At 36.2% G+C, this 27,359-nt stretch overlaps 2 protein-coding genes across 2 annotated transcripts in view; both read left to right on the top strand.

Moving 5' to 3' along the window:
- Window positions 1–19,944, top strand: part of LOC144439345 (uncharacterized) — a 31,971-nt gene extending 12,027 nt beyond the window's left edge. Inside the window, exons 6-32 of the mRNA XM_078128627.1 lie at window positions 355–630; window positions 1,736–1,843; window positions 1,945–2,052; window positions 2,154–2,261; window positions 2,560–2,667; window positions 2,962–3,069; window positions 3,362–3,469; window positions 3,760–3,867; window positions 4,959–5,066; window positions 5,360–5,467; window positions 5,760–5,867; window positions 6,161–6,268; window positions 6,559–6,666; window positions 6,960–7,067; window positions 7,362–7,505; window positions 8,142–8,249; window positions 8,586–8,729; window positions 9,373–9,480; window positions 9,764–9,871; window positions 9,973–10,104; window positions 10,182–10,326; window positions 15,192–15,196; window positions 15,687–15,848; window positions 16,363–16,549; window positions 17,170–17,447; window positions 17,956–18,104; window positions 19,155–19,944. Coding sequence (XP_077984753.1) covers window positions 355–630; window positions 1,736–1,843; window positions 1,945–2,052; window positions 2,154–2,261; window positions 2,560–2,667; window positions 2,962–3,069; window positions 3,362–3,469; window positions 3,760–3,867; window positions 4,959–5,066; window positions 5,360–5,467; window positions 5,760–5,867; window positions 6,161–6,268; window positions 6,559–6,666; window positions 6,960–7,067; window positions 7,362–7,505; window positions 8,142–8,249; window positions 8,586–8,729; window positions 9,373–9,480; window positions 9,764–9,871; window positions 9,973–10,104; window positions 10,182–10,326; window positions 15,192–15,196; window positions 15,687–15,848; window positions 16,363–16,549; window positions 17,170–17,447; window positions 17,956–18,104; window positions 19,155–19,331 — 3,527 coding nt within the window. The 3' untranslated portion in view covers window positions 19,332–19,944. The remainder of the gene's footprint in view (window positions 1–354; window positions 631–1,735; window positions 1,844–1,944; window positions 2,053–2,153; window positions 2,262–2,559; window positions 2,668–2,961; window positions 3,070–3,361; window positions 3,470–3,759; window positions 3,868–4,958; window positions 5,067–5,359; window positions 5,468–5,759; window positions 5,868–6,160; window positions 6,269–6,558; window positions 6,667–6,959; window positions 7,068–7,361; window positions 7,506–8,141; window positions 8,250–8,585; window positions 8,730–9,372; window positions 9,481–9,763; window positions 9,872–9,972; window positions 10,105–10,181; window positions 10,327–15,191; window positions 15,197–15,686; window positions 15,849–16,362; window positions 16,550–17,169; window positions 17,448–17,955; window positions 18,105–19,154) is intronic.
- A 2,638-nt stretch (window positions 19,945–22,582) lies between these two features.
- On the top strand, window positions 22,583–26,920 carry LOC144439346 (monocarboxylate transporter 12-like). Its single transcript, XM_078128629.1, has 4 exons — window positions 22,583–22,781; window positions 24,880–25,023; window positions 25,254–26,129; window positions 26,778–26,920. Exons 1-4 carry the CDS (start codon window positions 22,583–22,585, stop codon window positions 26,918–26,920), a joined length of 1,362 nt encoding a protein of 453 aa, XP_077984755.1.
- The last annotated feature ends 439 nt before the right edge of the window (window positions 26,921–27,359 follow it).

A 27,359-nucleotide genomic window follows, 5' to 3' on the forward strand; every position in this document is an offset into this window, starting at 1 on the left:
AATTATTTAGATTTTATCGTCGTCGTCGCGTCGTCGTCGTCGTCGTCGCTGCCACCACCACCACCATTATCATCATCATAGTCAAAAGGTGAAAACTCTGATCCATCACACACACACACACACACACACACACACACACACACACACACACACACACACACACACACACACACACACACAACTAAAAAACTAATTTCCATGGACTACTTTTGATCAAAGTTTTATCAAGCAAAATTTGACTGGCAAAAATATTATTATAAATATTCCTTTCTATGCTGAGTGCAAATTCAAATTTGTTAATTGTGAACCATTTGCCTCTGTAAAAAAATGTTGCGTTGCCTTATTATTCTTCAGATGGTTGTGGATATGACCAATTTGAATGTGACAATGGAAATTGTATTCCTTATTATTGGGAATGTGACGGTGGTGATGACTGCTACGATAATTCAGATGAAGTTCACTGTACTGGAGGAGGTAGCAGTAGTAGTGAAGCTGGAGGAGGTAGCAGTAGTAGTGAAGCTGGAGGAGGAAGCAGTAGTAGTGAAACTGGAGGAGGTAGCAGTAGTAGTGAAGCTGGAGGAGGTAGCAGTAGTAGTGAAGCTGGAGGAGGTAGCAGTAGTAGTGAAGCTGGTGAGTATACCTGGTTAGCATAACATTCTGAGACGCAGCGTACAATTCTAAGGAAAGCTGTCTGCCTGCCTGTCTGTCTGTCTGTCTGTCTGTCTGTGTTTTTATGTCTTTCTGTGTCTGTTTATGACTGCCTAAATGTCAGTCTATTCAGAATGATACAGAATGCGCATATGATACCGAACAAGCTTAGCTACTGGACCGAGACATGACAAAATTTAAATGTGATTCAATGCCAAAAATGTTATACTATGCATATTCACAGGAAAAGAAGAATAAAATCAAACACCCCCTCCCCAAAAGCAGCAGCAGCAGCAGCAGCAGCAATATTAATTATAACAACAACAACAACAACAACAACAACAACAACAACAACAACAACAACAACAACAACAACATCCCATGATTCATACTTGTACCATGGAAGGACAGGCATTTTCAAGTCTCAAGTCAATAATATCTTGTTGAAATACATGATAAACTGATGGGGAACCTCCAAAACCTCCAAAGTCATTAGACGAAATTTACACAGGCCACTGTTAACCCACAGTTACTGTAAAACAAGAAGCACACACCACTTAGAAAGATCACTATTAGAATGTCAATCAGCAATGCGGGACACCCAGAAACACAACTCAAATGATCCATGTGCGAAATTTGGTTAGAAATGCGAAAATGAAGTTCAGCAATCACACTGACACCAGACCCCCTCCCCCTAAGTGAACAAACTTGTTTGACATTGTGCGACTGTCCCTTATGTATACATTATAATATCGGCGACTTTTAACTTCACATATGAAAAGGTGCCACATAATCTCATTGCTAGTTCTTGTCTCTTCAAAAGACCATATATCTACTATTTAGATACCGTAGATACCGTAGGGGTTACTTTCACTTATACGTTTGTCGGAACGATAAAACACCTAGTAATAAATTACGTATTTATATATTACTGTTTAATATTAAATATGATGACCATACATTACCTGTGTCAAAAACCTTCTCTTTTGACATTGCATATATCATATATGTAACTGTGACTGTTTGATGTTACCTACTACACTAGATACTAACGTGTCTTGATTGTTTTCGTAATGCATTTTACCAGGATGTACATCTGACCAATTCACATGTTCAAATGGAAAGTGTATCACGGCATCCTGGGAATGTGATGGTATGGACGATTGTGGTGATAATTCCGATGAAGGACATTGTGGTGAGTAATTTTATCCTTGTAAACGTTTATCACATCAAATTTGTAAATTTATGGTATTGGTACAATCGGGTACTTACAATAGTTCTTTTTGTATTCACCAGGATGTACATCTGACCAATTCACATGTTCAAATGGAAAGTGTATCACGGCATCCTGGGAATGTGATGGTATGGACGATTGTGGTGATAATTCTGATGAAGGACATTGTGGTGAGCCATTTTATCCTTGTAAACGTTTATCACGTCAAATTTGTAAATTTATGGTATTGGTACAATCGGGTACTTACAATAGTTCTTTTTGTATTCACCAGGATGTGCATCCGATCAGTTTACGTGTTCAAATGGAAAGTGTATCACGGCATCCTGGGAATGTGATGGTATGGACGATTGTGGTGATAATTCTGATGAAGTACATTGTGGTGAGTCAGTTTAATTTTGTGAACGTTTATGACGACAGTGTTTATGGTGTAGAAGGTGCATAGTGAAAGGGGTGCTTAGCATAAATATAAATGGCTATAATACACAGATGAGTTGCACCTCTTGTATATCATATATGAGTAATGTAATTCGTGTGACATTAATTTTAACTAAGTTTATTTATACTTCTATTTATACCACACTCCTTTGATCATACATTTATCTTGTACTGAATGGCGACTCTTTGATATTACGCACATGTTAATTTGTCTTTCTTTTATTTCACAATGTATTCACCAGGATGTGCATCTGACCAGTTTACGTGTTCAAATGGAAACTGTATCACGGCATCCTGGGAATGTGATGGTATGGACGATTGTGGTGATAACTCCGATGAAGTACATTGTGGTGAGTCAGTTTAATTTTGTGAACGTTTATGACGACAGTGCTTATGGTGTAGAAGGTGCATAGTGAAAGGGGTGCTGAGCATAAATGGCTATAGTGCCCAGATGAGTTGCACCTCTTTTGTATGTCGTGTAGGAGTAATGTAACTCGTGTGACATTAATTTTAACTAAGTTTATTTATACTTCTATTTATACCAAACTCCTTTGATCATACATTTATTTTGTACTGAATGGTGACTCTATGATATTACACACATGTTAATTTGTCTTTCTTTTATTTCACAATGTATTCACCAGGATGTGCATCCGATCAGTTTACGTGTTCAAATGGAAACTGTATCACGGCATCCTGGGAATGTGATGGTTTGGACGATTGTGGTGATAACTCCGATGAAGTACATTGTGGTGAGTCAGTTTAATTTTGTGAACGTTTATGACGACAGTGTTTATGGTGTAGAAGGTGCGTAGTGAAAGGAGTGCTTAGCATAAATGGCTATAGTGCGCAGATGAGTTGCACCTCTTGTATATCATGTACGAGTAATGTAACTCGTGTGACATTAATTTTAACTAAGTTTATTTATACTTCTATTTATACCACACTCCTTTGATCATACACTTATCTTGTACTGAATGGTGACTCTATGATATTACACACACGTTAATATGTCTTTCTTTTATTTCACAATGTATTCACCAGGATGTGCATCCGATCAGTTTACGTGTTCAAATGGAAAGTGTATCACGGCATCCTGGGAATGTGATGGTATGGACGATTGTGGTGATAACTCCGATGAAGTACATTGTGGTGAGTGTTTAATTTTGTGAACGTTTATGACGACAGTGTTTATGGTGTAGAAGGTGCATAGTGAAAGGGGTGCTTAGCATAAATGGCTATAGTGCCAATATGAGTTGCACCTCTTGTATATCATGTATAAGTAATGTAACTCGTGTGACATTAATTTTAACTAAGTTTATTTATACTTCTATTTATACCACACTCCTTTGATCATACACTTATCTTGTACTGAATGGTGACTCTATGATATTACACACACGTTAATATGTCTTTCTTTTATTTCACAATGTATTCACCAGGATGTGCATCCGATCAGTTTACGTGTTCAAATGGAAAGTGTATCACGGCATCCTGGGAATGTGATGGTATGGACGATTGTGGTGATAACTCCGATGAAGTACATTGTGGTGAGTGTTTAATTTTGTGAACGTTTATGACGACAGTGTTTATGGTGTAGAAGGTGCATAGTGAAAGGGGTGCTTAGCATAAATGGCTATAGTGCCAATATGAGTTACACCTCTTGTATATCATGTATGAGTAATGTAACTCGTGTGACATTAATTTTAACTAAGTTTAGTTATACTTCTATTTATACCACACTCCTTTGATCATACACTTATATTGTACTGAATGGTGACTCTATGATATTACACACACGTTAATATGTCTTTTTTTAATTTCACAATGTATTCATCAGGATGTGCATCCGATCAGTTTACGTGTTCAAATGGAAAGTGTATCACGGCATCCTGGGAATGTGACGGTATGGACGATTGTGGTGATAACTCCGATGAAGTACATTGTGGTGAGTCAGTTTAATTTTGTGAACGTATATGACGACAGTGCTTATGGTGTAGAAGGTGCATAGTGAAAGGGTGCTTAGCATAAATGGCTATAGTGCCCAGAAGAGTTGCACCTCTTTTGTATGTCGTGTAGGAGTAATGTAACTCGTGTGACATTAATTTTAACTAAGTTTATTTATACTTCTATTTATACCACACTCCTTTGATCATACATTTATATTGTACTGAATGGTGACTCTATGATATTACACACATGTTAATTTGTCTTTCTTTTATTTCACAATGTATTCACCAGGATGTGCATCCGATCAGTTTACGTGTTCAAATGGAAAGTGTATCACGGCATCCTGGGAATGTGATGGTATGGACGATTGTGGTGATAACACCGATGAAGTACATTGTGGTGAGTGTTTAATTTTGTGAACGTGTATGACGACAGTGTTTATGGTGTAGAAGGTGCATAGTGAAAGGGGTGCTTAGCATAAATGGCTATAGTACACAGATGAGTTGCACCTCTTTTGTATGTCGTGTAGGAGTAATGTAACTCGTGTGACATTAATTTTAACTAAGTTTAGTTATACTTCTATTTATACCACACTCCTTTGATCATACACTTATCTTGTACTGAATGGTGACTCTATGATATTACACACACGTTAATATGTCTTTCTTTTATTTCACAATGTATTCACCAGGATGTGCATCCGATCAGTTTACGTGTTCAAATGGAAACTGTATCACGGCATCCTGGGAATGTGACGGTATGGACGATTGTGGTGATAACTCCGATGAAGTACATTGTGGTGAGTCAGTTTAATTTTGTAAACGTATATGACGACAGTGCTTATGGTGTAGAAGGTGCATAGTGAAAGGGTGTTTAGCATAAATGGCTATAGTGCCCAGAAGAGTTGCACCTCTTTTGTATGTCGTGTAGGAGTAATGTAACTCGTGTGACATTAATTTTAACTAAGTTTATTTATACTTCTATTTATACCACACTCCTTTGATCATACATTTATTTTGTACTAAATGGTGACTCTTTGATATTACACACATGTTAATTTGTCTTTCTTTTATTTCACAATGTATTCACCAGGATGTGCATCCGATCAGTTTACGTGTTCAAATGGAAACTGTATCACGGCATCCTGGGAATGTGATGGTATGGACGATTGTGGTGATAACTCCGATGAAGTACATTGTGGTGAGTGTTTAATTTTGTGAACGTGTATGACGACAGTGTTTATGGTGTAGAAGGTGCATAGTGAAAGGGGTGCTTAGCATAAATGGCTATAGTACACAGATGAGTTGCACCTCTTTTGTATGTCGTGTAGGAGTAATGTAACTCGTGTGACATTAATTTTAACTAAGTTTAGTTATACTTCTATTTATACCACACTCCTTTGATCATACACTTATCTTGTACTGAATGGTGACTCTATGATATTACACACACGTTAATATGTCTTTCTTTTATTTCACAATGTATTCACCAGGATGTGCATCCGATCAGTTTACGTGTTCAAATGGAAACTGTATCACGGCATCCTGGGAATGTGACGGTATGGACGATTGTGGTGATAACTCCGATGAAGTACATTGTGGTGAGTCAGTTTAATTTTGTAAACGTATATGACGACAGTGCTTATGGTGTAGAAGGTGCATAGTGAAAGGGTGTTTAGCATAAATGGCTATAGTGCCCAGAAGAGTTGCACCTCTTTTGTATGTCGTGTAGGAGTAATGTAACTCGTGTGACATTAATTTTAACTAAGTTTATTTATACTTCTATTTATACCACACTCCTTTGATCATACATTTATTTTGTACTAAATGGTGACTCTTTGATATTACACACATGTTAATTTGTCTTTCTTTTATTTCACAATGTATTCACCAGGATGTGCATCCGATCAGTTTACGTGTTCAAATGGAAACTGTATCACGGCATCCTGGGAATGTGATGGTATGGACGATTGTGGTGATAACTCCGATGAAGTACATTGTGGTGAGTGTTTAATTTTGTGAACGTTTATGACGACAGTGTTTATGGTGTAGAAGGTGCATAGTGAAAGGGGTGCTTAGCATAAATGACTATAGTGCCAATATGAGTTACACCTCTTGTATATCATGTATGAGTAATGTAACTCGTGTGACATTAATTTTAACTAAGTTTAGTTATACTTCTATTTATACCACACTCCTTTGATCATACACTTATATTGTACTGAATGGTGACTCTATGATATTACACACACGTTAATATGTCTTTTTTTTATTTCACAATGTATTCATCAGGATGTGCATCCGATCAGTTTACGTGTTCAAATGGAAAGTGTATCACGGCATCCTGGGAATGTGACGGTATGGACGATTGTGGTGATAACTCCGATGAAGTACATTGTGGTGAGTCAGTTTAATTTTGTGAACGTATATGACGACAGTGCTTATGGTGTAGAAGGTGCATAGTGAAAGGGTGCTTAGCATAAATGGCTATAGTGCCCAGAAGAGTTGCACCTCTTTTGTATGTCGTGTAGGAGTAATGTAACTCGTGTGACATTAATTTTAACTAAGTTTATTTATACTTCTATTTATACCACACTCCTTTGATCATACATTTATATTGTACTGAATGGTGACTCTATGATATTACACACATGTTAATTTGTCTTTCTTTTATTTCACAATGTATTCACCAGGATGTGCATCCGATCAGTTTACGTGTTCAAATGGAAACTGTATCACGGCATCCTGGGAATGTGATGGTATGGACGATTGTGGTGATAACTCCGATGAAGTACATTGTGGTGAGTCAGTTTAAATTTTTGAACGTATATGACGACAGTGCTTATGGTGTAGAAGGTGCATAGTGAAAGGGGTGCTTAGCATAAATGGCTATAGTGCCCAGATGAGTTGCCCCTCTTTTGTATATCATTAAGGAGGAATGTAACTCGTGTGACATTAATTTTAACTAAGTTTATTTATACTTCTATTTATACCACACTCCTTTGATCATACATTTATCTTGTAGTGAATTGTGACTCTATGATATTACACACATGTTAGTTTGTCTTTCTTTTATTTCACAATGTATTCACCAGGATGTGCATCCGATCAGTTTACGTGTTCAAATGGAAAGTGTATCACGGCATCCTGGGAATGTGATGGTATGGACGATTGTGGTGATAATTCTGATGAAGGACATTGTAATGGAGGAGGAAGTGACAGTTTAAGTAGTTATACTGGTGAGTTTAGAATTAACTGATATCACGAGGTCTATTATGTATTACATAATTTCTAAGTTTACTCGTATCTATATGCGCATGTCTGTGTTTTATACTTTTCACGTGCTTTTTTAGGAATAAGCCAAAATACATGCTGAATATTACACTACGTGACATACCATGGTCTCTTTCCCAATATGCTCTTGTTATTGACATCTATTAAACAAGCTTAAATCAATGAAGTAGTGCATTTTCGTCAATACGATTATTATCAAAATTATTTGTGATGTTAGAAACATTACGTTTTGCAGTTATATTCATAAATAAATAAACAAACAACAGACTAAGAAGTTAATCAGCCTTAAACAGTGCTTTGAATTTCTTTTATGAACCACATATTTTATACTAAATGCTCGACTCTTTTGGCCTTTGGGCTTCTCTTGCAAATAAACGTATTTCCGGTATTTACCATAATTTACCCAAACTATACAGTGACCTATCGTTAGAGTTTTGCATTATTCACCATATTTTGACGATACACCATTTGTGTCAACTGTCTCCTCATTTGACAACAGATTTAACTGGATGAACTCATGACTGTTTGATAGTACATATATTTTAACGTGTTTTCTTATTTCTTCGTAATGTGTTCACCAGGATGTGCATATGATGAATTCCTGTGTTCAAATGGAAACTGTATCTGGTTATCCTGGGAGTGTGATGGTATGGACGATTGTGGTGATAATTCCGATGAAGGACATTGTGGTGAGTCATTTTAAGTTTGTGAACGTTTATGACGTCAAAGGATGTGAAATATATAGATTGTGGTGTACGTACGGAATTCTTATTAGAAACAGCGTTAATTCCAAGATGACTTTAAAAATACATAATGTACGAGTTATGTAACAGATATCAATAATGTCTTGGATGTGTGGCTTTAATGTAATGAATGAATGAATGTTGGGTTCTTATATAGCGCTTTCCCTCACCGTGCTGTAATATTCATGAGTACTTTATTTAGGAGATCATATATATGATTGACCCATCCCTCTTAGCTAATCTAGTGGTTTCCTTCACATACTTCTTTTTTGTATTCACCAGGATGTACATCTGATCAATTCACATGTTCAAATGGAAAGTGTATCACGGCATCCTGGGAATGTGATGGTATGGACGATTGTGGTGATAATTCTGATGAAGGACATTGTAATGGAGGAGGAAGTGACAGTTTAAGTAGTTATACTGGTGAGTTTAGAATTAACTGATATCACGAGGTCTATTATGTATTACATAATTTCTAAGTTTACTCGTATCTATATGCGCATGTCTGTGTTTTATACTTTTCACGTGCTTTTTTAGGAGTAAGCCAAAATACATGCTGAATGTTACACTACGTGACATACCATGGTCTCTTTCCCAATATGCTCTTGTTATTGACATCTATTAAACAAGCTTAAATCAATGAAGTAGTGCATTTTCGTCAATACGATTATTAATATTATCAAAATTATTTGTGATGTTAGAAAAAAATCACGTTTTGCAGTTATATTCATAAATAAATAAATAAACAACAGACTAAGAAGTTAATCAGCCTTAAACAGTGCTTTAAATTTCTTTTATGAACCACATATTTTATACTAAATGCTCGACTCTTTGGGCATTTGGGCTTCTTTTGCAAATAAACGTATTTCCGGTATCTACCATAATTTTCCCAAACTATACAGTGACCTATCGTTAGAGTTTTGCATTATACACCATATTTTGACGATACACCATTTGTGTCAACTGCCTCCTCTTTTGACAACAGATTTAACTGGATGGACTCATGACTGTTTGATAGTACATATATTTTAACGTGTTTCTTATTCCTTCGTAATGTATTCACCAGGATGTGCATATGATGAATTCCTGTGTTCAAATGGAAACTGTATCTGGTTATCCTGGGAGTGTGATGGTATGGACGATTGTGGTGATAATTCCGATGAAGGACATTGTGGTGAGTCATGTTAAGTTTGTGAACGTTTATGACGTCAAAGGTTGTGAAATATATAGATTGTGGTGTACGTACGGAATTCTTATAAGAAATAGCGTTAATTCCAAGATGACTTTAAAAATATATAATGTACGAGTAATGTAACAGATATCAATAATGTCTTGGATGTGTGGCTTTAATGTAATATTCATGAGTACTTTATTTAGGAGATCATATATATGATTGACCCATCCCTCTTAGCTAATCTAGTGGTTTCCTTCACATACTTCTTTTTTGTATTCACCAGGATGTACATCTGATCAATTCACATGTTCAAATGGAAAGTGTATCACGGCATCCTGGGAATGTGATGGTATGGACGATTGTGGTGATAATTCTGATGAAGGACATTGTGGTGAGCCATTTTATCCTTGTAAACGTTTATCACGTCAAACCTGTAAATTGATGGTATTGGTACAATCGGGTACTTACAATAGTTCTTTTTGTATTCATCAGGATGTACATCTGACCAATTCACATGTTCAAATGGAAAGTGTATCACGGCATCCTGGGAATGTGATGGTATGGACGATTGTGGTGACAACTCTGATGAAGGACATTGTGGTGAGCCATTTTATCCTTGTAAACGTTTATCACGTCAAACTTGTAAATTGATGGTATTGATACAATTGGGTACTTACAATAGTTCTTTCTGTATTCACCAGGATGTACATCCGATCAGTTTACGTGTTTAAATGGAAAGTGTATCACGGCATCCTGGGAATGTGATGGTATGGACGATTGTGGTGATAATTCCGATGAAGGACATTGTAATGGAGGAGGAAGTGATAGTTTAAGTTATACTGGTGAGTTTAGAATTAACTGATATCCCTTGTTTTATTATGTATTCCAATCACATAACATTATACGTATAAATTTGAATTCGTATTTCTGTATTAATGGAGCTCAGTGTGTTCTTTACTTTTGAGATATTACATACACGTCAGTTGATATACAGTTAAAATAAAACTGAAGCTGTTGTCCACACCTGTGAATTTTGATTGTGGACGAATTCTTCAGTGTTTGCTTTCACTAAAGACAATTGTGTGTAGTGCTTCAAAGGTTTTAGTGTCTTTGTTGTAAAAAATAGTAGACTAGCTAAAACACGATGATTCGAGGTCGCTATCAGGTTCAGCACAAATGACAAAGTTATACTGGTATTTTGGTTTTCAGCATGGTAGAAGGAAATCCTGATCACGTTGTTGCTATACAAGTATCTTTCACTTCATTACCTTAACTGAAGCAATTCAAAACCTTATAAAATTTATTATAAAATTTATATTTAAGGGTCCTTATCACTGTCTACACTTAATGCATGCTATATTTCTTCAAAGGTGACCTCAAGTCATAAGATATTTGGTAGTCGAGCATCTGCATTTCGGAAATAGAAAATGCATCTCAACCAAAGAAATAAACATCTGTCGAGTTAATAATACTTAAAAGAAATTTCTACCCCGAAAGCGACTTCCTTTCATAATCAGCACTTTCTGAATAACCGGACCAAATGAAAGTGTTAGAAGTTGTACAATGCAAAATGATGAACAGCTGATAACTATTGAGAAACATGTAGGACCATTTCTAACCGGAAGCATGTCTTCCCCATCCCATCCTACACCGGGGATAACGTTCATTAGACTTCTCTCCATGACTAGCGTAACATACATCATCATTACTATTGCCATATGTTGATACTCTCTGTACTAATTATCATTTTGTGTTTTTATCTACCTTTTGCTGCTAAACATCGTGAACGCCGAGTGGCATGTAAGCTGAACTAACTCGTTGACAACTTAATGTGATAGGTGTCTATGTGTCTAACTCAGTAGAGTAATGTGGGAATTTATACACGATAGTAAGAAGACAGAGACTCTTTTAGTGTCGGCAGATGATTTGTAACTTATTTAACAGTGCATTTATTTCTTATTCCTATTTCATAACCAAGTAACACATTTCAGTCGTGGAATAGTACAGCATGTTCACAGTTCAGTATATATCATCATCATTCAAATATTCTGAACATTAAACGAATATTTGTTTTTCTGGGGTAACATGCTAGTTGCAAAATTCAACTTGTGACGGAATATTTTGTCAACACAAAGTGTAAAAATAATGCAAATTTCACAAAATGAAAAAAAAGTCTGACCCTCGTACATGTATAACACATTTAAACCATTTCCAAATCCCCCTTCTTCCCTACTATAGTTTCTGATAATTCACACTCTTTTTCATTGGGAGGTGGATATATGAGGCTTTTTTTTCACACATCACCCCGCTGGATTTCTTCAAAGAGTAAAGTGCGTTATACCTTGAACTGTCATTTTTACTACAAACTTATGCTGTAATTTTTCTCTCGTGTAGTATGTGGAGATTTAGATTTTCCTTGTGGGAATGGTCACTGCATTCCATTGAAATGGCATTGTGACAACTATGATGACTGTGGAGATATGTCTGACGAAGCAAACTGCGGTGGGATATAACAATCTTAAAACATATATGCATGCATTTTCAATGTATTGAACACACATCATACATCTCGAGAAAAAGTAAGAAATATCAAGGTGGATAACTTCGGTATAATAATTTTATATAGATAAAACATGACAATATTTGATATTTTGGGATAATAGTGCATGTGATACAAAGTGGTGCCTTTGTACTGCATATAATGTTGTCAATCTAGTTATGATTACGTTTTCAACAAGTACCCTACACTGTATTGAAAGTGGCTGTTGATCTATACCGGGAACGATACTGATAACACACTTCTCCATTCAGGATGTGACGAGAGCGATTTTGTGTGTGAAAGTGGTATGTGTATCCAAGGCGACTGGCATTGTGACGACTGGGATGATTGTGGTGACGGCTCAGATGAGAAAGACTGTCCAACTCCAGAACCTACTGCAGAAGGTGCGAAGATTAATTCATATCACACCATACCATACCATACCATACCATACCACACCATATCAATATGTACACAACAATGCTTTCTCTCCCCGCGGGGGAACACGCACGATTGTCAGATACAGTTTCTAAGAAATAATTGGGTCTACAATAAAACAGTGTTTTGAATGTCGTTACCAATCACACACATTACATTGCCAAGGTTTTGAGAATCATCTCAAAATCATCTTCGCATTTTGAATGAAACTAAAGCAAGTAATTATTAAAGTCCTTCTCAATATTCCACCATCATGATGTTGTTCTATGATATATTCCTGCACACTTCGATAACTATCGATATATGAGGCTTATGAGTACATACGTGCCATGATGAGCTAAGTGGATAAATCCTGATTTCAATTGCGCCTGGTCACTTGTCTGAAAATAATAATCAATAACGGGCCTAGGCCCTACCGGTAAACGAATGCTGTGTAATAAATCATATTAACTGTTTATTTTTCAGGCGAAACCTTACCGACTAGCATTCCTGGACATCCGGGTATTTCACTAGATAATGTTTAATGCTTTATTTTCACCTTTTTTCCGTTCATCAATGCCTATAGCTTGATAAACCTACATATACTTGCAATGGTATGGGTTTTCTTTAACGCTTCGCCCTTGTTCCTATACTTTGCAGCAGCGAGTGCATGTATCATGTCATTTGCATACGGCTTGTTACACCAAACTAGCACGTTTTGGGTATGGGAATGTGTCCATGTTCATCCACACGCATTTAGTAGTTAATAGAACCTATTCTGGAGAGCTTGTTCGTGCTTGGGGTTGAAGACCTGCTAATTTCGACACTTTTGACGGTAAATGGTATGCTTGATACTGCAGCTATACTACCAATATCTTCAAAGTGGTGTTTGCATGACAGGCAGAGGGTGATGTTACAGGTATTTGTTTTGGCATGTGAAGTTCCCGTCTCCGCACTCTAAAAAATAAAAATGTATTTCGTATAGTACCTTGTCCTGTTGGTGAATGGTCCTCCACTGGTTGTGAACCATGCAAACCGTGCGAGGGGAATACCTATGCACCAGAGCAGGGCATGAATATGTGTATTATATGTCCGCCTGATACGACAGACATCCCACAGTGTAACGGAATCCACACACAGCAACCAACCACACCAGGGCTAACAGTTACACACAGTACTACTGTACAAACTGAAAATACAATAACAGAAGCAACCACGAGTGTCACAGGTACTAGTAATTTAGCAGGGGATAATATTGCGAGGTGTGCGTATCTACCTTAAACCTGATAACGCTCAACACGCTCTGTATCACACCACTCTACTTGTGAGTTTATAGTTACTGTCGTCTAGAGTTGGCCAATGTTCTTCAAACATCTATCTTGACGTATCGCCATTCATATATAGATACAGGAGGTTGTAAATTAGTACAGACAGCCAGAATTGTTTGGTTTGATATGCAAATAATGAACGTAAAATAATGGTTACCTGCTACGTAACAGTTTCGATGTAGAGCGGGTGTTTAATGACTTTAAACTCACGAACACTCGTTGTCTCAGCAGAATTATGTGAGGATGGACAACTCCAGTGTCCCAGTGGTGAATGTATTATTCCTGACTGGATATGCGATGGTTACCAAGATTGCGATGATGACTGGGATGAGTTTGCATGTCGTGAGTATTTCAAATGTTTACTTGAGGGAGATCCTTTAATCAACTCTTCGAAACACACCTTTAAAGGGGAACACCACTCCAGGAAATAGACACATGTTCATGAATTATGGGTTCTTGAGAGTCATTTCATGATTTTACATCACCAACAATTACTTGCGATTTCATTGAAACTTCGAGTTGATCTGACTTGCGCCTTTATAGGGGGATCTCAGCCATGAATAATCATCATCTATGCTGATTCCCACAAGGAAATGCTGCCCGCATCAAACATATCCTGTAAAGGCACAAAATCAATTTAATATTTCTCTGAAATCGCAAGTAATTTGAAGTGAAATCATGAAATGACTCTCTTGAACTTAGGTTTATGACAAGGACAATGCCCATATTTCAAAAGTTGTGTTCCCCGTGAACTCGGGGAATAATGCCACAGTAATCAGAAAAATTGCCCAATTCATGAAATGAAGATATATATATATATATATATATATATATATATATATATATATATATATATATATATATATATATATATATATATATATATATATATATATATATATATATATATATAATGAATTGTAGAAAAAAAGGTATGATGAACTATTGATAATAATGCTCATTGGATTTTTCAGTTGGTAACACCTGCCAGCCTGATTCATTCCAATGTGTAAGTAATGGACATTGCATCGTTGGTGGCTGGAAATGTGATGGTTTCAATGACTGTTCTGACGGTTCTGATGAAGATGATTGTAAGTACTTCAAAACATTATATATACTCCCGAAATGATTTCGTGATTTCTTTTCCTCACACCAGTTTCTGTAATGTCATCCTACCATACCATGAAAATTTGTTCCTACCGTTATAGAAAAGAAATATCAGTGTCAATTTTCATCCATCAGCCGCAGTGCAAAGTCAGTTGACTAAAAACGATTGATCTATGAAATCTTTGATAGCATGTTACTACTATATGAAACACTTTCCTATCACGCAGAAATACGTTACTTTTATAGAAACTATATATGCAAGAGGTATTTGGGTGAAAAGAATATCAATAATAGCTATGTATATGTAGAGGGAGAGAGAGAGAGAGTGATAGATAGATAGATAGATAGATAGATAGATAGATAGATAGATAGATAGAGAGAGAGAGAGAGAGAGAGAGAGAGAGAGAGACCATGATGATGTTCTTTTCTATTTCCGAAAATACCTTAACGTCAGCTACATTTTACTTTTTATTGTATTTCCAGAAACATTTGTAAACTAGGGTTATGCTATGTGACCCCTGTGATCTATTTAATCAATATGTATATTGGTAATACTATCGTGTGCATTTCTTAAATAAAATCTTAATGTTTATTGAAGCAAATTATTCTAGTAGACAAGATTCAGTTTAGGAAACAACAGCGTCTCAATTTACTTGTGTACAACAAGTAATGAATGAATGATAGATACCACAATTTAATGTAAATATCATAACCTGATATTAATAGTGAAATCTTTCTATTTATTTCATCCCACCACGTGATTACAAAAAAACATAATTCTGAATGATGAACACCGTGTGTAGGTGAAACAGGAGGTGGATTCTCACAATGGAGTGACTGGGGCGACTGCAATGTCGACTGTGGCACTGGGGAACAGTCTAGGACAAGAGTGTGTGAAGCTATGGTACCAGGAGGCTGTGATGGAGATACAATAGAATATAGGCTATGCCACTTAGAACCATGTTTCCCAGAAGCAAGTAAGTATGCAATCAGCTTTCTGGCATTTCATTTTTCAAAGAATTCGAGGTCTAAAAACAAAATCGCTAGTTTACTATTTTATCTGTATTATCAAATACAGTACTGTAGTATCAAATGATCGTCGTCAGATGAAATCATTAGGTAGGTGACGAGAGACTGACCATGTGATCCTATGCAGCTTAACTGAATGCCAAAAAGCTTACAAGCATGATTTGCATAAGACATTTAGAGCACCTTCAATATCTGATACCTCCTATCGAACGTAACAATGTTTATGCCATACTTCACAAGTGTCAAGTTCACTTGCAGCATCCAGTGTTTACACACAAAATTTGTACAAAGTATGAAAAGATCAATTCGTAACACATGTTTGACATGGTAACGCAAGGCCCCTTATCTCTGTCGGTTATTTGCTGGCGAGGTGTCCGTTAACTTCAACTTCAGCAAATGGTAAGTGAGAAAACTTTGCAGGACAACTTAAACTTATACACATTTGTCAAATTCTTTGTTTAGAATCTGGATGTGGAACAAGACAGGAGTTTTCTGAGCCACGCATTGTTGGTGGGGAAAATGCTAAACATGGTGCATGGCCATGGACGGCACAGCTATATTACAACGGATATGGTGCCGTAGTATGTGGTGGTACATTGATTGGGCCTAGACATGTCGTATCAGCAGCGCATTGCTTTCAAGGAGCCATGTAAGTGAAGAACATCACACACTTATATAAACATATGTTACCCCCAATCTGTGAACAATTCATGAAATGTGCATATAACTTTGCCCAGTTCATGGAATGGTCAACCTTATGCAAATGAGAATATAGATTACGATCTAATAAGGGCGAAATTCATTTTTTGGGGCAAGAGTTTTGAACTGGGGATTGAATACCGAACTATATTAAAACACAAGCTACACTGAATTATAATAAAACAAGAATTGTGATGTGATAAGTTTGTAAATACATGATAATAAAGTTGTTTGATTCTTATTCTTTTGTGTGTGTGTCCTATAAAAGATGCTCATTTCATGTACTGGGCATATCTTACCATACCCACTTCATAACCTGGGCAACACGATTGCCTATTTCATGAACTAGGCAAAGTTACCTACCCATTTCATGAATTTGGCAATTTCACAGATTGGGCGTAACATATATATATATATATATATATATATATATATATATATATATATATATATATATATATATATATATATATATATATATATATATATATATATCCATTTATACACAATCCCTAGGGTTTGTAGTCCACAACCTCTTTATCGAAACTATCTATCTTTCTAAATACATAGGCAAAATAAAGATGAATGGAAAGTTCGACTTGGTAAACACACCCTCAGTGACTCCTCAAATTCAGCTAAAACATCTGTAGAAGTTGACGTTACTGCTATATTTGTACATGAAAGTTACAACACACCAGTTGAATTTGACAATGACATTGCACTGATGGAATTGAGTGAAGAAGTGGCTCCTTCTGACACAATTAACTATGCCTGCGTTGACCAGACAGGGGAAACCCACTTCAACGGACATTCGTACTGTTTCATAAGTGGTTGGGGAACTACGAGAGGTGAGTGTGTTGTACACGAATGACAATACATATTGATATACATGCACGAGCAAAGTTATTGCCCTTGGACTGAAAATATGGATTATATACCCTTGTTGTTCTACGTCACGATAACCCGTGTCTACGTCACCGATTCTGCGTTGCTTGCAGCAATATGAGTTAAAGCGTTCATAAATTAGGTTTGAGGAGGTATAGTATAACCATACATATATTGTAAAAAAATCTATTCACATTGCGAACATCTTAACTGAATATTTTAGGAGGTTATTGTAATTGAATTTGCTAATTGTAAAATTCATCATTCATAGATTGTCGTAAACATTAATGCAATATCATGTGCTAAAATGTTTCATAGACAAATTGGAGAATACGATAAGGTATTCTTTGCGCATTGTTTTTGCCATATGCAGTTTTGGTGGCTAATTAATCAGTTACTTTTGAATAATATATGATATATTTGTTCATTTGTCCTTTCACGAACTGTACTTTTCTTTCTGTGTATCTGTAGAAGAAGGAGACGTTTCTGATATTCTTCAGGAAGCAATGGTACCTTTGCTATCCCGTGACCTATGCAATGCTGCCAGTTCTTATAATGAATCTTTAACAGAAAACATGTTGTGTGCAGGCTATTTTGGTGGTGGAATTGATGCCTGCCAGGTAATGAAAAAAGTACATTCTCGTAAAAAAGTACGCTAAGTATTTACTTTTCTGAATAATTGATTGACGTTCAATCACGTCATGATATCATAAGGCCCACATTACACTATGGAGCACCAATCTGGGAACCCTCAAAAAACAAAATCCAAATGAAAGCCTAGTAGAGAGTCCAAAGAAGGGCAATTCGTTTGTGGAAACTATAACATAGAGGACAGTGTGACATCCATGAGAAAAGATATTGGCCTGCCAACATTTACAGGAAGACGGACATAATCTTGCATAGCCATCATGTACTGAATCATAAACAACCATATGTCCACACCACTACCAGAGTATATTCACCCAAAAGGTTGATAAATTGAAAAACACCATTGCCAACGTTTACATAACTAAGTACAAGCAATGATCATGACTCATGTAGATTCAGTTTTTCTAGGACATTAAGAATGCCATCATCACATCAAAAGAACTTGTCCGCATCTTACAATTACACATATAAATCGCAGAATATAAAAGTGTAAAGAAGTGTATAAGGAACGAGTGAAACAGTCCTAATCAATAAATGCAATCTGACGTTTCAAATCAATATTCTTCCTCATAGGATATAAAGGCAAGATATATAGTAGGTCACCACCTGACTGTATATCTAAATGTTATGGAATAGAACGACACGCCTCAAGTTCTAATATAAGGTTGAATATAAGAGTGTAGATGTGTATTACCTGTAAAATGCTCGTCTAGTTGCAGAATAACCTTAGTATAGACATAGACGTGTATCTGGTGGCAAATATTGTGACTTTTTATCCTACATGAACTTTAAAACGTCCTACGTTTCTCTTATTTGAAAAATCTATCCCATTCTCAATTAAACTCAAGACGATAATTGAAGGCTTACCATGCAAAAGATAGCTTGATGATTTCCTTTAATTTGAATAAACGAGATGTTCATTCTCTAATAATTATGAAGGACCATGATCAAGCTTTCAAAGGTGAAATGGACGATTCAAACTACTCTGATTTTGAAAATATTTTTTGTTGTTGTAATTGTAGGGTGATTCTGGTGGACCATTGGTGTGTATAGATCGTAATAATGGAACTGGTAACGGACACTGGTATTTGACAGGTGTCACTAGCTTTGGATATGGTTGTGCCAGGGAAGGCTACCCTGGTATATATAGTGCGTTCGCACAGTACATTGATTGGATAAAGGAGAAGGGTGGCTTGTAAACACTCAAACAAAACTCACTACCTCATCAGTGAAAATGAATATAAACGAAATAAACTACATAATGGTATTATTGTCAAAACCCTTTCATCTTTTCTTCGATCGTTTTAATTTAAGTAATGAACGTGCACTGGAAAAAAACAGCAACACGTTACCATATATTATACGGTGTTGTTATACTGGAACAAAATGAGTGGTGGCTGGTGTTTAAAGGGATTTTAATAAGTAAATAGTTCACAATTTCTCTAAATAGATGAACACCAAGTTATAAAGTTAAACGTTAGTGTAATGCGGCTTATGGCATGAAGTGTAATGAATAGGAACGTGTTTCAGTTTTGTGATGGGAATATACATGTAGAGTCGATGATGAAGAATATATAGTGACCATCGTTATGAGACGAACAAAAAGCAATAATGTTATTTTATCACATTCTACTTAATAAACTACAAGTAGTTAATATAAAGGGGAATCTTGTGTAAAATATTCGTACAAGTTTACATATTTTCTGTCTGCATTGGTACTATTTTTCCCCATGTTAATGCTGATATTTTAGTGTATCTTTATTAATATTCGAATTAAAATAATACTTAAATATCAGCTTTGTATATTCTATACTAAGACCAATCTACACAATGTCTTCTCAGTCAAGTATTAACGTTTGACAAAGAGTTGGAGATATAATCTCTCTATTTTGTAATAAAGTCTATAGAAGCATCATCTTTACGGGGTACTTAGTGAATCTTTTCTCCTACCATATCAGACTATATAGCACCTCAGACAACCATACTAGTATGGTATAGTATTGTATTATAACACATCGCTTTCTTGCAAGCTGGACATTCATGGACCATTAGTCATGTCACATGGTATGGACTAGTTTCCCATGGTGACTGATGTTTTGGATATTTACTAATTAAGTGATGTATCTTCCGGATTGTTGCTTAGGATTTCATATGAATATTTCCTTAGCAACAAGACCACGCCCATGGCAACAGGTAAGTGATGACATATAATGCCGCTATAATACCAAATATTACCAATTTCATTGAAAAGAGTGGATCAAGAGCTTTCAGAAAATATATAACTAATGGATGTGTATAATCATTACTTTCTTAACTACAAACCAATATCAACAAGGGACATTGGGCGTGGACTATAAGGGACATTGAGCATGGACTATAGATGTTATCGTGATTGTTAACAAACCACGATCAACTAAAAAAATGACAATTCAAGACATCTACAAAAGCTTTGTCGACCTTTCGGTGGTCATAACATGCCCTGGATTGACCTCAAAATGTCTCGGAAAGGTCATGAAGATAAGGCATTGTTTATGAACCAGAACAAACATGGCGTCACCACATACCCCATTTCAATATGGCGTATACATTGGCACAACTATGCACTAAGTTTAGTATTTACTACGTATGGATTTAATATACCTGTTTAGCAAAGTTCAGCTCTAGACATAGACTCTTCACTAGTGTGACAAATTGACTGATTTGAGAATATTGATGTCATAGTGTGAATAACAGTAAGTGTAATCTCTTGACTAACGTACGCGGTCAAACCTTGGGACAACCTTGGAAGTCAGTATAATTCCTCCAAGGGACAACGAAATAGGTTTACTAAGCGCTCAGACGTTCACAAGTTTCGGACGGTCGGCCAGGTAAGACGCACATTTCAAGCTATTTCAAACTTTGTGAATATTTTTAACATCATGGACTGTACTAACCGTGTCGATGTGCGTTAGTGCAAGGCTTTGCGATATTATACCAGCTTAGCTTAGGTACTAGTACTATAACTAGGCCGAAGGCCTTGCATTGCATATGAACCCTATCAATATGCTATTCTACTGTGAAATATTATATCTGTAGTAATGTATTTGGGTCACATAACAATTACCCCATGCCTCAGCTCAAATTATATCGAACCGTACCAACATGGTGTTTCATGTTGCCTCTTGTGTCACAGAATGTCTCACATGAACATCCAAAATTAAAAATATCATTTTATACCAGACATTTGACTGTAACGGACACCAATAGTATGTTCAGACCTCGTGATATGTCAAACTTCGAATTGTTGTACTGTAAATAGCAGCTGATACACGTCCAACGACAGACTAAAATTGTATTCATATTTCCTGGATTGTTTGATATTTAGGATCCATCTTCCACCAGACATTGCCTCCTTGATAACATTTTTCAAGAGATTATTTTAAACTGCCAAGGCCAGCTTTATAATCATCTCCCTGTTGTTAATATATAATTTTGTCTTTTGATAAAATTGGGTAAGGTTACTTTTAACCCCTCCCAACAAAGCAAGGGTTGGACACGGGTTACCAATACCACTTATAGTTATACATATATAACCTTTCCACATCGTCGCGAAACACAGTCTCTTTTACGGCACCGTCCAAACGCACCGTCAATAGGTTATTTCGCAGTGTCTCGGAAGAAACAACAGCTCTGGTGTGCGAGAATGCCTTTCCAAGAGTGATTGTAATTTCCTTCAGAATATAGATTATTATAGAATATAGATTTAATAGATTAAATGGGGTCCCTTCTAAAGCTTTTAAATAACAACCTTTAATCTAGCAACAGCACCCAATGGTCATAGCTTTACGAATACCTACCATGGTTCCGAGCAAAGGTACTAATAGTAGGTTCTTGACAACTGTTTCACCTGTGTAGTATTGAGAGTTACAGTAGTCCCAAATCACTGTCAATCGCATACAACTATTTTTTATTGCTTAACCAAGCCACTGTCACAGTGACTTCTGGTTGTCCGTGACATTCTGTTGTTTGTTTGTTTCTTTGTTTGTTTGTTTCTTTGTTTACTAATAACTTTATGAAAACCTTGCTGCAAGATACTTAAAATTAAATTGTGAAAGAAAACCAACATTTGAATTGGATTAGGTAATTATACAATCAGTAAAAAAAGAAGATTAAGTGTGGGTCAAGTCAAAGTTAAAGAAGGTCAAGCAATAGAAAAGAAAATCTGTAATGGGCTGAACAATGAACATGAATTTTTTTTTATCTATGCCAGTAAAAACTGAAATCTTGCATGACTGCGAGATCTCGCGTGATTTCGTAACATCGTTTTTTATTTGAATGATGAATTTACCACTTTATATGATATTGTATAATGAACACTAGTAATATGGTTGTTTTAAAACAGTAACATCGCCACCTGCGGTAAAAGACAGTATCCGTTGAACGTCTATCCAGCTCACTGGTTCCGATAACAATGACCAAACAGCAACGACATGTCGATTATTACTGGAGGTGGCTTGTTGTCCTTGGTAGTTTTCTCATTCAGTTTTATAATCTGGGGTTGAGCAGCAGCAATGGACTTTTGATGATTGAATTTCTGAAGCACTTTGAAGGACGTACCACTGTTTTCTCCATGATCTTAACCGTGTCAATATGTGTGGCAATTTTTATAGGTGATTATATATATTCATTTATTTTCTTCAAAATGATTATAATAAAGCAATCTCTGATTTGCTCATGGTTAAATGTCACTATCACAAACAGGTAAATGAGAACTTGTGACCCCGTATTGGTGTTACATATTAGGATGTTGACTTTTATTCAATAACAGAATCGTTTAGTAAACTATGGTTGATTCAATGGCCGAACATCTACGAGAAATACGACAAACCATGCAATACAATGCAGTGTCATATATTGAAAGAGTATTTTCAAAACTATCGTTGTTTCATGACATATACAAACCACATTATTTTAGGAGACAATTGCTGCAAAATGAAAACATTTGACACGTCATTTAATATATTAATATTTAAGAACAATTTTATTCTAATACAAGAACTGCTAGCTCACTCCTTCTCGCCAAGCTAAAAACATTTAGAATAATCAAAGTTAGTTGGAATAAGGAAAGGGCCTCAACAGAATTCTAGAGGGCGTTTGTGTAAATTTGTACTTTCTAGATGGTGTATGTGTGTGTTTGTTTGTATGTATGTATGTATGTATGTATGTATGTATGTATGTATGTATGTATGTATGTATGTCTGTCTGTCTGTCTGTCTGTCTGTCTGTCTGTCTGTCTGTCTGTCTGTCTGTCTGTCTGTCTGTATGTATGTATGTATGTATGTATGTATGTATGTATGTATATATGTGTGTGTGTGTGTGTGTGTGTGTGTGTGAAATTTGCCATAGTGATTGTCTTGAATGACTGAAGTTTGTTATTCTTACCAATGATAACTTGAAATATCGTGTGAATTTTAATTATTGTCAGCCGTTACAAACTATACAGACTTCGTGTATGTGTGGCATGCCTCCACGTGGATATATATCTGCTGGATCTACAACGTATTTTCCTATATGGCCTTCTATTTCCACATGGAATCATCCATTTGGCAATTTCCATAATTTATGGTTCAATATGTAAAAGACAATAAATTCATGGCCTTAGGGAGCCGTCATTATTTACGGTTGTGGGGGGGGGGGGGGGTCGGAGGAATTGGTTGATAAGAAGTGGAAATTCAACTGCCCCCCCCCCCACCATCCTGCAGGGAAAAAATCTATGACCCCCACCTGACTTTAGAAATTAGGATGAAACCCCCCCCCCCCCCCCCCCCGTTTCCATTATATACATGAAGTGGTGGGTATTAAAGAGAGGAAATTATATTATTTATATTGCTACAATTGTATTATTAATGATTATTGGGGTACTTACAAAACAACTTCATTTCTGTAAGAATACTTGTTAATGGGCCAGCTCTTCTACCCCCCCCCCCCCCTGTCACAACAACTGATTCAGTCTGACTGACACAGTCACTTTCCTCACTCGCACTGTCAAGGTCTCTCATTACAACATCATCTTTATCACTGTCATCTGGCCCACTTTCAACACAATATTTTGCTTTTGTTTTGCATTGTCAACAACTGACTTTCGACAGTCAGCCTTAATTGCGTTCATTTCATCGTCGTTTTCCCCTTTCTTTGATAAGTTATGTCTTTCAAGGTATTTGTCCAATTCTTTAACTTTGAGTTTTGAAAGTGTTCCACTGAGCGTTAATGACAACCAATCATACATTTCATATGTCAAAGCATCTTCCTCTTCCCTCTTCCTAAATCTGTCCGTCGATCTTACACACAACTCCACATTGTACATGTAGTACATAAACAAATATTTAGGAAAACCAAAAGCTTTAATGTTTTGAAAATATTTTCTATTTGTTTTAAAATGTTAATAAAGTTACATTTTATGTAATAATCCCGATACTGTGTACACAAGTTTTTCGAAACAGATTTTTGTGTAGCCCCCCCCCCCTACCTTTCCCTCATTTTTCGGTAGCCCCCCTCCCTCTGACCAACTCCAATTTTCAAGTGACCCCCTCCAATTCCTCCGACCCCCCCCCCCCAACCGTAAATAATGACGGCTCCATTATGAGGGCGTGATATAACGTACATCACTTGGTGTCCTCAAAAAGGCCGGATACATAGATAAAAAACAAACATTTATAGTAAAGACACTGTATCATTTATGTATTGCTATCTCCCTTTGTTTTTAATCAGCTCCTGTTGTGGGAAGTTCTGTGTCACGGTATGGTGCAAGAAAAGTTACTGCCGTAGGCGCTGTTTTACATATGGTTGCTATGATTACAACTGTGTTTGCTAACAGTATTCCTTCTTTATTTATCACATTTGGATTATTAAATGGTAAGCATTATCGTAATCTATATTTGATTTGACTTGATTTGATTTATTTTCCTATGCTACAGTCCTGCTACACAAACATTTATATCCATTTAGTGATTCAAGATTCAATACTGTTCATGATGTACGGTATTGTGAGTAAATCACTATACCTAACAATAATGGTTTCAAAAGAAACGTTCCAGTTGCTGCTAGTGTTGGAATAACTGTTTATTTATTTTCTTGCTTCTAAGGTGTTGGTCTTCTATTGACGTTCATAGCGAGCATTTCTATTGTTCCTCAATACTTCAAGAAACGCTTTGCCTTGGCCATTGGTTTGTCTGGAGTCGGTGCTGGTGCAGGGGCCATGGTATTTCCACTTCTAATGGAATTCTTGATACGAACGTACGGTTTGCACGGAACATTTTTCATACTAGCGGGGTGTTCTGCGAACATATTAGTTTGCGCGGCCATATTTAAACCACCCGATAGGCCGATATCTATGCACAACGCTGTTGATAAAGGGCACCCGAGTGAGGATATAAACACAGAAGCTGAAAGCAGAAGCGTTTTAGATGTTGGATATCAGGATAAAATGACCTCTACTGATAGCAGGGAATATAAAGACGAAACCAGAGGAAAATGCATCAAAATTATTCGCATGTGGGGGCTTCATTTTTTGTGTAAATACCCTACATTAGTCAGCTTCTTCTTCTGCGTTTTTTTATATGGTGTACAGAATCTAATATATACAGTTTGGATCGTTGTCCATGCTGTTGCCATTGGAATCGCTCCTATCGATGCTGCCGTCCTCCTGACATATTTTGGCATTTGTGCTATTATATCACGATTACTTTATGGGTGGATCATTGACCTGAAAATCTTATCTCCTCTATCTATGTTGGCCATGATGATGTTCATTAATATAATCTTTATTGTCACCTTCACATTCGTGACCAACTACGCCATCATGGCAGTCTGTTGTGCGGGTCTAGGGTTTTGCCAAGGTGCTATCATCCCATTAAATTCAGTGGTGGTAAGAAGTATTGTTGAATTGGAGGACTTTCCTGGTTCATTTGGTCTTATGCTGTCTGGATTTACAATCGGATCAGTGATATTGCCAATCGCAGGTAACAGTATTGCTTTCCTTATCATATAAATTCCAAAGTAGCCTTTTTCGAAGAAAACCAAAATCATCCACATATGCATTATGCTTCCATTTAAAGTCTTACTATAGTTTGATACAAAATCATGTATATTTAACATATGCATGCGTTAATCTCCATGAATAAGCAGTCAGTCTTGGCGTGAGACAGTGTATTAAATCTACATCAGTTTTATCGACCTCTAAAATGTCCATGGATGCAATTTGTGATCATCATTTGTTTTTATCAGTGGCCATATATGGATGAAAATTGGGTATTTCATTTATCTCTACTTGAAATATCGATGTATTGTACGTACAATAACAAACATTTCACACATTTTGTTTAGCTTTTTGCAATTTAATCAGTCAATGTTGCTTGACATTGATTTTTCAAGCTGTAATAACATTATTTAATAAATTAAAACTTCAAATTAAATACCCACTCCTCATCCACATTTCCGCTTTCATTATATTGCATAATATTGTTAACTATATGCTCTATTCATATTGGCGTATTTGATGTTATGCCGTCAACAATTATACTGTGAGATACAATTTAGAATTAGAAAATGGCACTCAGATAACCTTCATGTATACATAACAATTATTCTGTCTTCTCTATCACATGTAGGCAAAGCATACGAAGTCACTGGAGACTCAAGAACCCCTTTCTTTATCGCTGATATCAGCATATTTGTTGGTGCTGTTGTGTGTTCTGTCACTGCATTAGTGATCAACTGCAAACGTCGACAAATTAAAACCACAATGTCTTGAATGCTCTATATTGTACAAGGAACAGCTTCCCAATATCAGAGTCACACACAGTATAGATCATTTCCATTTAATACTCTAAGTCAAACATTTGATACTCAAAGTCAAAGATTATACATCAAAAGTCAGGTGATTTTATTTTTATTTGTTTTTTGGAAAATTCTACTTGATTGCTTGAAATTATTTTCCTTTCAATCATTTCATATGTGCAATATATAAGTTTTCGTTGATTAATAAAGAAATGTAATGTTCGTTCCTTTATTTTGTTCTCTGTGATGACTAAAATCACAACCGCTGTTGTTGTTGTTGTTGTTGTTGTTGTTGTTGTTGTTGTTGTTGTTGTTGTTGTTGGATAATTAACAATGCATCGTAAAAGTACCAGTGGGTGTAGCGAAAGTCTCAACATAGCGCAAAAATCTCACATTATCTTGATTTGTGTCTT

This window comes from Glandiceps talaboti, chromosome 8 (assembly GCF_964340395.1).
Source record: "Glandiceps talaboti chromosome 8, keGlaTala1.1, whole genome shotgun sequence".
NCBI lineage: Eukaryota > Metazoa > Hemichordata > Enteropneusta > Spengelidae > Glandiceps > Glandiceps talaboti.

Bases quoted from the DNA above. Each gene is read 5' to 3' on its own strand.
- LOC144439346 (XM_078128629.1), top strand. From the start codon at position 22,583: ATGACCAAACAGCAACGACATGTCGATTATTACTGGAGGTGGCTTGTT. The intron at 25,024-25,253 runs GTAAGCATTATC...CTTGCTTCTAAG, and splicing joins CACATTTGGATTATTAAATG to GTGTTGGTCTTCTATTGACG. The intron at 26,130-26,777 runs GTAACAGTATTG...TATCACATGTAG, and splicing joins AGTGATATTGCCAATCGCAG to GCAAAGCATACGAAGTCACT.